The sequence below is a fragment of the Carcharodon carcharias genome, chromosome 17 (genome assembly GCF_017639515.1).
Source record: "Carcharodon carcharias isolate sCarCar2 chromosome 17, sCarCar2.pri, whole genome shotgun sequence".
Lineage (NCBI taxonomy): Eukaryota > Metazoa > Chordata > Chondrichthyes > Lamniformes > Lamnidae > Carcharodon > Carcharodon carcharias.
Window position 1 is genome coordinate 99780409 of NC_054483.1, and position 15873 is coordinate 99796281.

At 45.0% G+C, this 15873-nt stretch overlaps 1 protein-coding gene across 1 annotated transcript in view; it reads right to left on the bottom strand.

Annotated features, from left to right (window-relative positions):
* cfap43 (cilia and flagella associated protein 43) overlaps window positions 1-15873 on the bottom strand; it is a 148214-nt gene that overhangs the window by 55016 nt on the left and 77325 nt on the right. The window contains exons 18-19 of the mRNA XM_041209312.1: window positions 5580-5690; window positions 4556-4686 (exon numbers count right to left, since the gene is read on the bottom strand). Of these exons, the coding sequence (XP_041065246.1) occupies window positions 4556-4686; window positions 5580-5690 (242 nt within the window). The remainder of the gene's footprint in view (window positions 1-4555; window positions 4687-5579; window positions 5691-15873) is intronic.

The window sequence follows — 15873 nt, forward strand, 5'->3', positions numbered from 1 at the left end:
CATTCGGAAAAAGACCCGTTTATTCCTACTCTTTGTTTCCTGTCTGCCAGCCAGTTTTCTATCCATATCAATACACTACTCCCAATCCCATGCGCTTTAATTTTACACACCAATCTCTTATGTGGGACTTTGTTGAAAGCCTTCGGAAAGTCCAAATAAACCACATCCGCTGGCTCCCCCTCATCAACTCTACTAGTTACATCCTTGAAAAATTCCAGTAGATTTGTTAAGCATGATTTCCCTTTCGTAAATCCATGCTGACTCTGTCCGATTCTGCCACTGTTTTTCAAGTGTTCAGATATTAAATCTTTTAAAATGGACTCTCGAATTTTCCCCACTACTGACGTCAGACTGACTGGTCTATAATTCCCCGTTTTCGCTCTACCTTCCTTTTTAAATAGTGGTGTTACATTAGCTACTCTCCTATCTGTAAGAACTGTTCCAGAGTCAATAGAATCTCAGAAGATGACCACCAATGCATCCACTATTTCTAGGGCCACTTCCTTAAGTACTCTGGGATGTAGATTATCAAGCCCTGGGAATTTATTGGTATTCAATCCCATCAATTTCCCCAACACCATTTCCATACTAATACTGATTTCTTTCAGTTCCTGCCTCTCACTAAACCCTGTGATCCCCAACATTTCTGGCATGTTATTTGTGCCCTCCTTTGTGAAGACAGAACCAAAGTATGCATTTAGTTGGTCAGCCATTTCTTTGTTCCCCATTATAAATTCCCCTGTTTCTGACTGTAAGGGATCTACATTTGCCTTCACCAATCTTTTTCTCTTTACATACCTATAGAAACTTTTTCAGTCAGTTTTTATGTTCCCCGCAAGCTTACTCTCGTACTCTATTTTCCCCTTCTTAATTAATCCCTTGGTCCTCCTTTGCTAAATTCTAAACTGCTCCCAATCCTCAGGTCAACAATCTTGGCTACATTTCATCTGGGCCCGCAGAGTTACCCATTTTTAAGGCTGCTAAATCCGCTAGTACCTCCTCTTTCGCTATATTAATTTCCTCTAATGTTTCACAGTCCTCCATCCTAATGTCTACATCTGCATCGTCCTTTTCCATTGTGAAGACTGACACTAAGTATTCATTGAGGACTGCACCCATATCTTCTGGGTCCACACACACATTACCTCTATGGTCCCTAATTGGCCCTACTCTTTCCCTAGTTATTCTATTGCTCTTTATATTTTTAAAAACCCCTTTGGATTTTCCTTTATTCTGCCCATCAATGCTTTTTCATGCACTCTCTTTGGCTGTCTGCCTTCATGGATCTCCATCGAAGTGCCCACGGTGACGTCATTGCCCGCCCTCTTCCCGCCCCCAACCTGGCAGCACATGTTCCACGCTGGCTGGCCATTAGTTGGGGGGCTGATCGCAGTCGGGGATCCATTTCCTGGCCACTCCCGGGCCCGCCAAGCACGGGACTTAAAAATGACTTAAAAATTCAGGCTTAAGTGTTTATTGCAGACTTCACGGTATGAAAATAAAATCTCTCACTGATAACATTTAAATCCCTTCAAGTAATTAATCACTTATAGAACCAAAGAACCATTGAAAAGTAATGGCACAGAAAGTGACCATATAGCCCATTGTTTCTGCACCAGCCAAAAAAGAAAAATATATTTTAAAAAGCCGCCCATTCTATCCCCACCTTCTAGTACCTTAACCATAATCTTGCCAGTTACAGCACTTCAGGTGCTGATCTAGGTACCTTTTAAAAGTTGACAGTCTCAGCCTCAACCACCAAACCAGGCAGCAAATTCCAGACACCCACCATCTTCTGGGTGAAAACATTTTTCCTGATGTCCCCTATAATCCGCCTACCAATTGCTTTAAACCTGTGGCCCTGGTAACTGACCTTTCTGCTACGGGAAACAGGTCTTTTCTGTCTACTCTATCTTGGCCCTTCATAATTTTGTACACCTCAATTAAGTCACCTCTCAGCTTCCTCTGTTTTAAGGAAAACAACCCTAGATTATCCAATCTCTCCTCATAGCTACAATTTTCAAGCCCTGGTCACATTCTTGTAAATCTCCTCTGCACTCTCTCCAGAGAAATTATGTCCTTCCTGTAATGTAGTGACCAGAACCGTACACAAAATTCCAGAAGTGGCCTAACCAGTGTTGGTACAGTTCCAGCATTACATCCCTGCTTTTGTATTCAATGCCTCACCCAGTAAAGGAATTCATTCCATTTGCTTTCTTCACCACCTTATCCACCACCCTTCCATTTTCAGGGATCTGTGGACATGCACTACAAGGTCTCTCACTTCTTCAACCCCTCTCAATATCCTCCCATTTATTCCCTTGCTTTGTTTGCCCTCCCCAAACCTCAGATTTCTCTCAATTGAATTTCATTTGTCACTTTTCCATCCACTCAACCAATCCATTGATATAATTCTGGAGACAACAGCTATCCTCTTCTCTATCAACTACATGGCCAATTTTCATATCGTCTATAAAGTTCCCAGTCATTCCTCCCACATTTAAGTCCAAATCATTAATAAACAGCAAGGGACCCAACACTGAGCCCTGTGGAACACCACTGGAAACCATTTTCCATTCGCAAAAAAAAAGCATCCATTGACTATTACTCTTTGTTTCTTGTTGCTAAGCCAATTTTGGATCCAACTCACCACATTCCCCTGCAACCCATGGGCTTTTACTTTTCTGAAAACAAACATTTCTATTCATTGCCCACATCAAAGACAGCTAATCTCTTTATAACTACTTGGATCTGTCAATCAAACTGTGAACTTACAGGACCTCATTGTGACAACGATAGGCTGTGAATCACTCAAGTTGCACTAATCCTATAATGATAACCCTCAGGTTTATGTCAACGAACAGTGAAATGGCAAGCACTGATTATTTCAACTGCAGGCTGGATTTTTTTTTTAATTTAAAAGGTCCAGGGACTTAAGTGCCTTGACAGTTTGACAGTTCCACAAACCATATCCACTTCTTACTCATAATCATGTCTACTCTTAACGATCCAAAAAAGGTACCTTACCTCTCAAAATAACTCTGGCACATTTAGATCTTTTCCTCAAATGTCTAAAGCCCATGAGTCATGTTTTGAAAATCCCAGCAATGAAAGTGTGATCTTTTTCATATGCAGCAGCTTCTGTGAACCAAAGTACAACTTGCCCCGTTCCCCCCTCACCTGGCAAAAATTGTGGGCGCCTGGTTTTGGGGTAGGACTTTTGGAATCGGGGCTTCAGCAATATTTATGCTAAGGCCTGGAGGCCTTCCAGCTTCACAAAAATCCAGGTCTAAGAGCTTAAGTGTGGGGGCAAGAACATGGCAGATGAAATATAAAGTGAGAAAGTATGAAGTTATTCACTTTGGAAGGAAAAATAAAAAAGCATATTATTGTTTTAAATGGTGAAGTTGAGAAATGTTAGTATTCAGTGGGACCTGAATGTCCTCATAAACAGACCACAGAGAAACACAGAATGATTTATGGAACTGAAGGAGGCTATCATATCTGTGCCAGCCGATAAACAGCTATCCCATCCCACCATTCAGCTCTTGGTCTATATCCCTGTGGGTTCCAGCAACTCAGCTGTATATTCAAGTGTTTTTAAATGTGATGAGGGTTTCTCCTTTTGGGTGAAAAAATTACTCCTTAACTCCCTTCTAATCCTTCCACCAATTTCTTTAAATCTATCTTTTCTGGTTATTGCCCTCTCTGGTAACAAAAAGTTAACATGCAGGTACAGCAAGAAATTACCATTTGCCTTTATTACAAGATGATTGAGAGTATAAGAGTAAAGAAGTCTTACTACAATTATACAGGGCCCTGGAGAGACCACTCCTGGAGTATTGTGCACAGTTTTGGTCTCCTTACCCAAGAAAGGAGATACTTACCTTAGAGGGAGTGCAACAAAGGTTCACCAGATTGATTCCTGGGATGAGGGGAATGTCCTATAAGGAAAGATTGAGTAGACTAGACCTTATTCCCTAGAATTTGGAAGAATGAGAGGTGATGTTATTTTCAAGGGGGTTGATAGAGTAGATGCTGAGAAACTGTTTCCCTTGACTGTGGAGTCTAGACTAGGGGTCACAGTCTCAGATTGAGGGGTCAGTCATTTAGGACTGAAATGAGGAGAAATTTCTGCACTTAAAAGGTTGTGAATCTTTGGAATTTTCTACCCCAGAGACTATTGATGCTCAGTTGTTGAGTATATTCAAGACTGTGTTTGATAGATTTTTGGATATTAAGAGAATTAAAGAATATGAGAATGTGGAAAAAGATGGAGCTGAGGTAAGAAATCAGCCATGATCTTATTGAATCTGATCGAGGCTGATATTTATTCTCCACATGAGCCTGCTCCCATCTGACCATACCTAATCCTATCACTGTAATGTTCTATTCTTTTCTCCCTCATGTTCTTAACTAGCTTCCTCTCGAATGTGTCTATTAATCAGAAATTAATTGCCTTAAATTGACTGTGTAAACTATTGCATCTCCTTACAGATGTTTTGACTGAATGGTGGAATAAGCGTGAGGTGCTGTTTCAATGTAAAGTCCTTACCTTTCTGTATTACACACGAGGGTACCATCATGGAAGCCAGTGGTAAGAATAGTTTGACAATCCAACGACAACACAATTGATTTCACTCCTCCTGAATAATGTGAATGACACTGAGTTTCAAACTGCAATGCCTGCAAATTGGAAACAGTCAGGCTTTTAGTTTGGCTCCAGGTATTCCTGGGTAAACTCAAGGGAGGCAGTAATTCATTTAAACTCAAACATCAAACAACATAGAACTTCAGTATCATCCTAAACTTGCACATATGTGTGAGAATGTGTGTGTGAGGATATCCAGCCCTTAAGTGAGTTCCTTCTAAGTTCAGGACCATCAGAGCCCCAATGCTAATACTCATTGTCTGGCTCAAGAATCTGTATGTAATAGAGTTATTACAAAGAAGGAGGCCATTCAGCCCATCAGGCCTGTGCTGACTGGATTGTAGACCAATAATTACTCTCACACACCTAGGGCAGGATTTTGCCCTTGGCGGGCGTGCTCGGTGGGGGCGGACGAGGGCAGTTGGGAAGCCGACTGCTGCCCAAAATTGGCTCCGCACCACAATTGCATGGGGACAAGCCAATTAAGGCTCCCCCTGTATGGATGATGAGCAGCAGCATTGAACGCTGAGGCACGGAGTTGCTTCAGGGAGATTGAAGCGCTTTTTAAAAAAGTTAATAAAGACAGTAAAAATTTAATAAAACATGTCCTCTCATGTGACTCCGTCACATGAGCTGGGACACATTTTTAATTCAAAAATAAGGTTGTTATTTATTGGTTATCTGCTTTAGGAAACCTCATCCTGCTCATGGATGAAGTTCCCTAAAAAATGTAAAGGCCGTTTGGGCCTTTTCACCTGCCCGCCAACCGTAAGGGGAGGGGCAGATTAAAACCATCAAAGTTTCGAAATGGGATATTATTGTGACGATATTCCTGCTGCATCGTGTTCCTGCACTGCTTTTGTATCTCGACAATGTCTAAATGATAGATATTGTAATTCCAAGGGTGTTCCCTCAAACAGGTGCTTACCATGCTGTTCACATCTCTTAACTGAACGAATCCATCCTTAGCTATTGATGCCAAACACTGTTGATCTGCAGAGAGATAGAGAAATCCAGGTCCCAGCTGGTGACCCTCAACCTTGGTTTGGGTGATCAAGTTAAATGTATCATTTGATTTACCCTAGGGAGAGAGGGAGAGAGAGTGAGTGAGACAGGCTGATTGAAATAGAGAGGTAGAGGGAGAGTATTGGCTAGTACCAGTGAAGAAAGTAGTACCATATTAGATATAAGCAGACTAGGAAGGACTACGAGGAACATGAACAGGTTTAGAATGCATGCTTTTTTAAAATTATATTTGTTCTTGGCATTTGAGTGTTGCTGGCAAGGTTATTCCCCAGTTCTGTGTAATGTAAATGCACAAAGTGTAGTGAATAAGTTTGGTGAGCTCCAAGCACAAATAGCAGTGTGGGAATGTGATGTAGTAGAAATAACAGAAACAATGGTGAGAACTGGCTGTTTAACGTACAAGGATACAAAGTTCAGAAAAGATAGGGAAGGAAAGGGAAACAGGGAGGTAGGCTGGCAGTACTGATGCGCGAAGACATTGCAATGTTGGAAAGAGAGGGGGCTGGATTTTATGGTCCCCACAACAATGGCGGAATTTTCCGTGCCCACCAGCAGCAGGCGTGATAGGTGGCGGGCGCAAATAATATAAAATGATCTCATTAACGACTGCGGGAAGGCAGGTCGCAATCATCCACTCAGTGTTTCCTGCCAATGGTCGGCAGGGAGCTCATTGTAAAACATTAGCATCTCATTAAAAGGCCACCCCGCCAGGCTATGGACCCCCACCGGATTGTCTGTCCATATCGGCAGGAAAGTATGTCAACGTGTTTCACAATGGCACACAGGCAATGTGCAATTGGCGGCCTTCACTTTGGGGGAACTGAGGTGAGTGAACAGCACAGTTTTCCACAGCTCACCAAGATCTGAGTCTGTTACTTTGCAGGCCTGGGTGAAGTGCCATCCTGCCTTGGAGACGATTGTTTTCGCAGGGGTGATGTCCAGGGGCAACTGCTACCCTACCACAGAGGCGACTGTTTTTGGGGTGGGGGTGTCCAGGGGCAACTGCTACCCTACCACAGAGGCGACTGTTTTTGGGGTGGGGGTGTCCAGGGACAACTGCTACCCTACCACAGAGGCGACTGTTTTTGGGGTGGTTGTGTTCGGGGGCAACTGCTGCCCTGGCGTTAGATCCCGCGCACAAGCAATCGAGGTGATGGGCAGGGTAGGCGGGGGAAGTGGCCACGCAGTAGGGACACCTGAATAAACTGACAATCCCTCTGCAACTGAGGCAGTTCAAGCACAGCCACATTGATATGATTAGGGTCGGGCTCCTAGCCTGCCCACCCACGCAAGAAATGCGGAGGCACCAATCTGCCACCAAGCCCTCCAGACTTTACCCCCCGCCATCCCGGCACAGACTGCAAGTCTGCAACCACTTTACTGGACTGCGGAGCAGTTGGACTGCACACGTTGTACAATCTCCTCGCCAACGCTGGGCATGTAGCTGTCACTGCTGGAGGCGCACACAGCCCCTTGCAATCTCAGCATCCTGGTTTGGACCAGTGTCCCCCATGTCACAGGTTGACAAGACAACCATGCAGCGCACTCACCTCTGGCCATCCGAGGGCTGGCCAGCACTTCTCGGCAAGCATTAAGGGGCAGTAACACAGGGCCAGGAAAGGTGCTAAGTACACCCATGCTAACCATGTCTCTCTCTCTCTCTCTCACGCTTCAGGAGGACCACGTCAGGATCATGGATCCTAGTTACCTATGTATGCCTGTGGCCTACAGAGAGCGAAGAGGATGGAGGAGAGAGCGACTGAGGTGCCTGGCTGCACAAAGGCAGGAGCAGCAACTCTGGAAGAAGGGGCAGTTGGGGCTCCCACACATACCCAGGGTCTTTAAATGCCGCCTGTCGTTCCTGCAGATGACCAAGAACCAGTGTCGCCGAAGACTGTGCATATCTGGGGACCTGGTTATTTATATCTGCCAATTACTGCAGGACTTGACGCAAAGGGGACATGGAGGGCATCCACTGCCAGTGGCTGTGAAAGTGATGGTGGCATTCAACGTCTATGCTAGTGGTTCCTTTCAGTGCTCCACAAGTGACCTCTGTGGAATCTCGCAAGCTGCCACACACAAATGCATCCATGAGGTCATGCATGCCATCTTATCCATGGCACACAACTTTGTGCATTTCGCCCGGGACCAGGACAGCCAGGATGTAAGGGCCACCAATATGTGCTCCCATGACTATTCTGGAGCTAGGTCCCATTAAGGTCTCTGCGCTGGTGAAGGATGTGAGTGAGCGCTGTGATGCAACTTCTAGGAGGGTGCCTTCCGATTCCCCTTCGGAGGTTTCTTCGGGACTTGATTGGAGGCCCTGGGTCATGGGTTCTCTCACCTGTTTGGCAGATGTGCCTGCGAAAGCAAGGAGAGATAATTAGTGCATGGCAATGGCCTGTGAAAGATGACACATCACTCACAGTATGATTATCTGATGGATGTTGCACTGCTGGATCCTCACTTGGTAGAGCAGCGCTGACCTCACCGTCGGCACAGGACCGGTCCCAGTCATGGCTGGCCAGCTGGATGGCTCTGTTTTCAAAGTCCATGAGGATCTTGATTTTGGGCATTCCGCCCCCGGTCTGTGACCTCTCTCTCTTGTTGTGTACAGATGGAGAAAGTGTAAGCAGGATGCCTGCCTCGCCAGATAATAGATGTGCCTGGCTTGTGCAGGTGGTGAGTGGTCCCATGGATAGGCTGAGGACAATGAAGATGTGTGTGAGAGAGTGAATGGTGATGAGTCTTGAACTGGCAGTGATTTAAATCTCTGTGGATGTGTGATGGGTTTGTGAGTGTGTGAGTTGAGACTGATGAAAAGAATGATTTACCCTGGTGGAACTGAAGAGATTATTCATTCTCTTGCAGCACTAGGTGATTGTCCTCTTCTGAAGGGCGTTGGCGCTGACCACCGCTGCCACTGCCTCCCGAGCCGGATTGGTCAAGTTGCAGCCCATCCTGCGGCCAGAGCAGGGGTACAGGACATCCTGGTGGGCCTCCACAGCATCCAGCAATCGCTCGAGGGACCTGTTGTTGAAGTGGGGGGCTGTGGTCTTATTTCCTTTGCTGGCCATGTCTCCCAGGCAGTGGTGGTGAGCTGGTAGTGATGAGTGGTGTGCTGGCAGCTGCCTTTTAAACATCGGCCAGTGTGATGCAATGGCGGGAAGACAAACGAGAGCCCGCCCACCATGGAAACGGCGTGTTTCTCGGGAATGCATAAATAATGAGGGGGGTTTGGGACAATACGATGGGAAAACTCGATATCGTGGCTGGCGGGTAACCTTTACTGCACTTAGTGAAAATTTGGGAAAATTCTGCCCCGGATTTTTGGCGGGAGGCACCGCAAAATATGATGGGTGGCTAGCCCACCACCTTCTCAATCATCCGTAGCTCTTTACTGTAAAATGGTAGGCAGGAGTGTGCCAAAATCGGCAGCCCACCTGAAATTTTTAAAAAGAATTAATGGGCAATTGAGCTTGTTAACAAGCCAATTCACTGGAATATTATGCTACTCATATCATGATACAGTTTGCATGGGCAGGCAGGCATGAGTAGACAGGCTGTTTTTTAACCCAACTGCTTAAAAGGCGGGAAGGAAGGGGGTGGTACATCCTTTGGGGGGGTGCCCTGTGTGCATTACGGGCACCCACTCCCAAGATGTTGCCCACCCTTTATCACTTCTTGTCTGGCCACCAAAACCCAGCCCCCTGAATCCTCCACCCTCCTCCCTAGGTTCCCCGATTCCTCCCTATCCAAAACCTCAGACTTACCTCGCTCCGCTGGCAATGTCCTACTTGCAATCCCAGTAGTGCCTACTACTGAATTCTGGCGCTGCTGGAGCTGCTGGTCAATCCATTTGAAGGGCAGGAGTCTCAGTTTCAGCACATTAAAAGCACCAGAGCACTCTGTTGCATTGTGGCCAGTTCGCAACCAGCATTTCTTCCAGGGGGGCTTGGTGGTGGTGGTGGTGGGGGGGGGGGGGGGGGGGGGGGGGGGGTGCGCGCGCGGAGGGTGGCTGGCAGTTGCAACCTGTCCCTCCGCCCATGCCCCAACCCTCCGCACCTCCGAGACGTCTTTCAGAGGGAAAGGATAGAATCCATTTGGTTAGAGTTGAGAATCAAAGAGTTGAGATATCATCACACTACTCTGGGTATTCTTTAGACCTCCAAATAGTGAGGGAGATGGAGGAGCAAACCTGCAGGAAAATCACAGAGACATGCAAGAACTGGAGTGGTGATGCTGGGGGACTTTAATTACCCAAATATCAACTGGAATAATATTAGAGAGAAGGGTAAGGAAGGGAAGGAATTCCTGAAATGTGTTCGGGAGAACTCCTCAATCAGTGTGTTCTCAGTCCAACTAGGAAGGAGGCATTGCTGGATCTGAGGTTGGGAAATGAACTGGGCCAAGTGCACCAAGTGTCTTGAGGTGTACATCAGGGTAAGAATGATCCAGAAGTTTAGATTAGGTAAACAGCAAGAAACAATCTAAAGTAGAACTCCTAAATTGGAAGAGAGGCTAACTTCAACAGGATGAGGGGAAATCTAGCCAGGTTAAAATGGAACCAAAAACTGCAATGGAACAATGGATGATCTTTAAGGAGAGCTGCTTCAGATTCAAGCTAAATACATTCCAATGAGGTAAAAGGTAGGGGAACAAAATCCGGAACTCCTTGGATGATGAAGGAGATAGGGAATATGATGAAACAAATCAAAAAAGAGAATGTATCATGTACGTCAGGTGAATTCTTCAAGTGAAAACTAGGCCAAATACAATGGGGAAGTGCAGAGGAAAATAAGACTGGCAAAGAAAGAATATGACCATAGAATGGCAATGAAAATAAAAGAGAACCCAAAAATCTTCTACAGCATGTAAGTATTAATCCAGATAGTAAGAGGCAGGGTGCAGCCTATTAGGGGCAAAGATGGTGGTCTATATTTAAAGGCGTAGAGCAAGGTTAGAATGCTTGATGAGTTTTTTGTATCAGTGTTTACTAAGGCAAGGATGCTGACAAAATATCGGTAGAATGGAAGATGGTAGAAATGTGGTGAAAATTGATAGGCAAGGTGTACTGTAAAGGTTGGCTAGATAAGTCACCTGGTCCAGATGGCTTGCATCCCAGGTTGCTAAAGGGAGTGGGAGTGGAGATAGTGGAAGGGCTTACCATCATCTTCCAATCTTCCCCTAGATTCAGGGGAGATGCCAGAGGAATGTAGAGTGGCAAATGTGACACCTTTAGAGTCATAGAGGTCTACAGCACAGAAAAAGGCCCTTCAGCTCATCGAGTCTGTGCTAGTCAAACAATTACCTAACTATTCTAAGCCCATTTTCCAGCACTACGCTCAAGGCCTTGTATGTCATGGCATCACAAGTGCACATCCAAATACTTATTAAAGAAAGGGTGTAAAGGATGTTCCAAGTAACTGTAGGCTGGTCAGTTTAATCACTGGTGGGTTAGGGTTTAGAAACAATATTCAGGGACAAAAACATCAACAGTACTTGGAGAGGTTTGAATTAATCGAGGAGTGCCTACACAGATTTATAAATGGCAGATCATGCTTGACTAAGCTAATTGAATTTTTTGATGAAGTAACAGAGAAGGTTGATGAGAGGAATGTGGTGGATGTTGTCTTTATGGATTTTAAGAAAGCATTTAACAAAGTACCACATAAAAGGCTGAATTAAGTGAGTTGTGGGTGTAAGTTGTGAGGAGAATGCAAGGAGGCTTCAGGGCGATTTAGACAAGTTGTGTGTGGGCAAACACATGCAGATGCAGTATTAAGTGGATACAAGTGAGTTTAAGTGCTTTGGTGTGAAAAACAGAAAGGCAGAGTATTATTTAAATAGTGATATATTGGGAAATGTGAAATAGAAAATAAGAAAATAAGGCATAGGAGCAGAAATTAGGCCATTCGGCCCATTGAGTCTGGTCTGCCATTCAATCATGGCTGATAAGTTTCTCAACCTCATTCTCCCGCCTTCTCCCTGTAACCTTTGATCCCCTTACCAATCAAGAACCTATCTATCTCAGTCTTAAACACACTCAATGACCTGGCCTCCACAGCCTTCTGTGGCAATGAATTTTATAGATTCACCACTCTCTGGCTAAAGAAGTTTCTCCTCATCTCTGTTCTAAAAGGTCTTCCCTTTACTCTGAGGCTGTGCCCTCGGGTCCTAGTCTCTCCTATTAATGGAAACATCTTCCCCACGTCCACTCTATCCAGGCCTTTCAGTATTCTGTAAGTTTCAATCAGATCCCCCCTCATCCTTCTAAACTCCATCAAGTATAGACCCAGAGTCCTCAAACATTCCTCATTTTTAAGCCTTTCATTCCTGGAATCGTTCTCGTGAACCTCCTCTGGACCCTCTCCAGGGCCGGCACATCCTTCCTGAGATAGGGGCCCAAAATTGCTCACAATATTCTAAATGTGGTCTGATCAGAGCCTTATAAAAACTCAGCAGCACATCCCTGCTTTTATATTCTAGTCCTCTTGAAATAAATGCCAACATTGCATTTGGCTTCCTAACTACCAACTCCACCTGCAAGACAACCTTAACAGAGTCCTGGACTAGGACTCCCAAGTCCCTTTGCACTCCAGATTTCTGAATTCTCTCCCCATTTAGAAAATAGTCCATGCCTCTATTCTTCCTACCAAAGTGCATGACCTCACACTTGCCCATGTTGTATTCCATCTGCCACTTCTTTGCCCATTCTCCTAACCTGTCCAAATCCTTCTGCAGCCTCCCCGCCTCCTCAATACTACTTGTCCCTCCACCTATCTTTGTGTCATCTGCAAACTTAACCATCTAGATCATTAATGTATAAAGTGAAAAGTTGTGGTCCCAACACTGACCCCTGTGGAACTCCACTAGTCACTGGCCGCCATCCTGAGAAAGACCCCCTTATCCCCATTCTCTGCCTCCTGCCAGACAGCCAATCTTCTTTCCATGCTAGTACCTTGCCTCTAACCATGGGCTCTAATCTTACTGAGCAGCCTCCTGTGTGGCACCTTGTCAAAGGCCTTCTGGAAGTCCAAGTAGATAACATCCATTGGCTCTCCTTTGCCTAACCTACTTGTTATCTCCTCAAAGAACTCTAACAGATTTGTCAGGCATGCCCTCCCCTTGATGAAACCATGCTGACTTTGCCCTATTTTATCATGCACTTCCAAGTATTCTGAAATCTCATCCTGAATAATGGACTCTAAAATCTTACCAACGACCGAGTCAGGCTAATCGGCCTGTAATTTCCCGTCTTTTGCCTCACTCCCTTCTTAAACAGTGTGAACAAAGGGATCTGGGTGTCCTTGTGCACCAGTAGATGAAAGTAAATAGGCAGGTGCAGCAAGCAATTAGGAAGGCAAATGATATGTTGGCCTTCATTGCAAGAGGATTTGAGTTCAGAAGTAGGGATGTCTTCCTGCAGTTATATAGAGCCTTGGTGAGACCACACGTGGAGTATTGCGTGCAGTTTTGGTCTCCCTATCTAAGAAAGGATATACTTGCCCTAGAGGGAGTGCAGCGAAGGTTCACGAGGCTGATACCGGGGAAGGCAGGACTGTCGTATGAGGAGAGATTGGTTCAACTGGGCCTGTATCCACTAGAGTTTAGAAGAATGAGTGGGGATCTGATTGAAACGTATAAAATTCTAACAGGGCTAGACAGCCTAGATGCAGGGAGAATGTTTCCCCTGGTTGGGGAGTCTAGGACCAGGGCCACAGTCTCAGGATACGGGGCAGGCCACTTAGGACTGAGATGAGGAAAAATTTCTTCACTCAGAGGGTGGTCAACCTGTGGAATTCTCTACCACAGAAGGCTGTGGAGGAGGGGTCACTGAGTATATTCAAGAAATAAATTAATAATTTTTTGGATATTAGGGGCATCAAGGGATATGGAGAGAAAGCGGGAATATGGCGTTGAGATAGAGGATCAGCCATAATCATATTGAATGGCGGAACAGGCTCAAAGGGCTGAATGGCCTACTCCTGCTCCTCGTTTCTATGTGTCTGTTAAGAAAATTGAGGCTCATGGAGTAGGAGCATCGTTGTCAGCTTGGGTTAAAAAAAGGGTTTAAGGACAGAAAACAGCAAGTCATGGTAAATGGTTGTTTTCCAGACTGGTCGATGGTAGACAGTGGTGTTCCCCAAAGGTCAAAATTAGGACTACTGCTTTTTTTGATATACATAAATGAATAAGATATTGAAATACAGAGTAAAATTGCAAAATTTGCCGATGATACCAAACTTGGAGGAGTAGCCAACAGCGAGGATGATACTAATCGACTGCAACAAGAAATAGATAGGTTAGCAGAATGGGCAGACAAGTGGCAGCTGGAATATAATAGAGAAGCCTGAGGTGATGCATTTTAGAAGAAGGGATAGGGAGAGGAAACATAGACTTATTGATACAATTCAAAAAAAGGTGTGCAGGGACAAAAGTGTGCGTTTTTTTAAATGGATTTGGGGGTTCATGTGTATAGATCTTTGAAGGTTGCAAGCCATTTTGAGACAGTAATATGGGATCTTGGGTGTCATGAATAGAGGTATTGAGTACAAAGGCAGGGAAGTTATGCTGAAACTTTTATAAAGCTCTGATTAGGCCACAACTAGGTAATGTATCTACATTATGCCTGATAATCTATATCCAAGAGTACTTAAGGAAATGGCTCTAGAAATAGTGGATGCATTGGTGGTCATCTTCCAAGATTCTATAGACTTTGGAACTGTTCCTACAGATTGAATTTAACCCCACTATTTAAAAAGGGAGGTAGTGAGAAAACAGGGAATTATTGACCAGTCAGCCTGACGTCGGTAGTGGGGAAAATTTGAGAGTCCATTATAAAAGATTTAATAGCTGAGCACTTGGAAAACAATGGCAGAATCGGAGAGAGTCAGCATGGATTTACGAAAGGAAAATCATGCTTAACAAATCTACTGGAATTTTTCAAGGATGTAACTAGTAGAGTTGATGAGGGGGAGCCAGTGGATGTGGTTTATTTGGATTTTCAGAAGGCTTTCGACACAGAACCACATAAGAGATTAGCGTGTAAAATTAAAGTGCATGGGATTGGGGGTAATGCATTGAGATGGATAGAAAACTGGTTGGCAGACAGGAAACAAAGAGTAGGAATAAACGGGTCTTTTTCCGAATGGCAGGCAGTGACTAGTGGGGTACCTCAGGGATCGGTGCTGGGACCCCAGCTATTCACAATATACATGAATGATTTAGATGAGGGAACTAAATGTAATATCTCCAAGTTTACAGATGACACAAAGCTGTGCGGGAGGGTGAGCTGTGAGGAAGATGCAGAGATGCTTCAGTGTGATTTGGACAAGCTGAGTGAGTGGGCAAATGCATGGCAGATGCAGTATAATGTGGATAAAAGTGATGTTATCCACTTTGGTAGCAAAAACAGGAAGGCAGATTATTATCTGAATGGCTATAAATTGAGAGAGGGGAATGTGCAATGAGACCAGGATGTCCTCATACACCAGTCGCTGAAGGTAAGCATGCAGGTGCAGCAAGCGGTAAATAAGGCAAATGGTATGTTGGCCTTCATAGCCAGAGGATTTGAGTACAGGGGCAGGGATGTCTTGCTGCAATTATACAGGGCCTTGGTGAGACCACACCTGGAATAGTGTGTGCAGTTTTGGTCTCCTTGTCTGAGGAAGGATGTTCTTGCTATAGAAGAAGCGCAGCGGAGGTTTACCAGATTGATTCCTGGGGTGGTGGGACTGACATATGAGGAGAGATTGAGTCAGTTAGGATTATATTCACTGGAGTTCAGAAGAATGGGGGGGGGTGGGGGGATCTCATAGAAACCTATAAAATTCTAACAGGACTAGACAAGGTAGATGCAGGAAGGCTGTTTCCAATGGTGGGGTAGTCCAGATCCAGGGTCACAGTCTGAAGATATGGGGTAGACCATTTAGGACTGAGATGAGGAGAAATTTCTTCACCCAGAGAGTGGTGAGCCTGTGAGATTCGCTACCACAGAAAGTAGTTGAGGCCAAAACATTGTATGTTTTCAAGAAAGAGTTAGATATAGCTCTTGGGGCGACAGGGATCAAAGGATATGGGGAGAAAGCAGGAGCAGGCTATTGAGTTGGATGATCATCCATGATCACAATGAATGGCGGAGCAGGCTCAAAAGGCCGAATGGCCTATTCCTGCTCCTATTTTCTATGTTATGA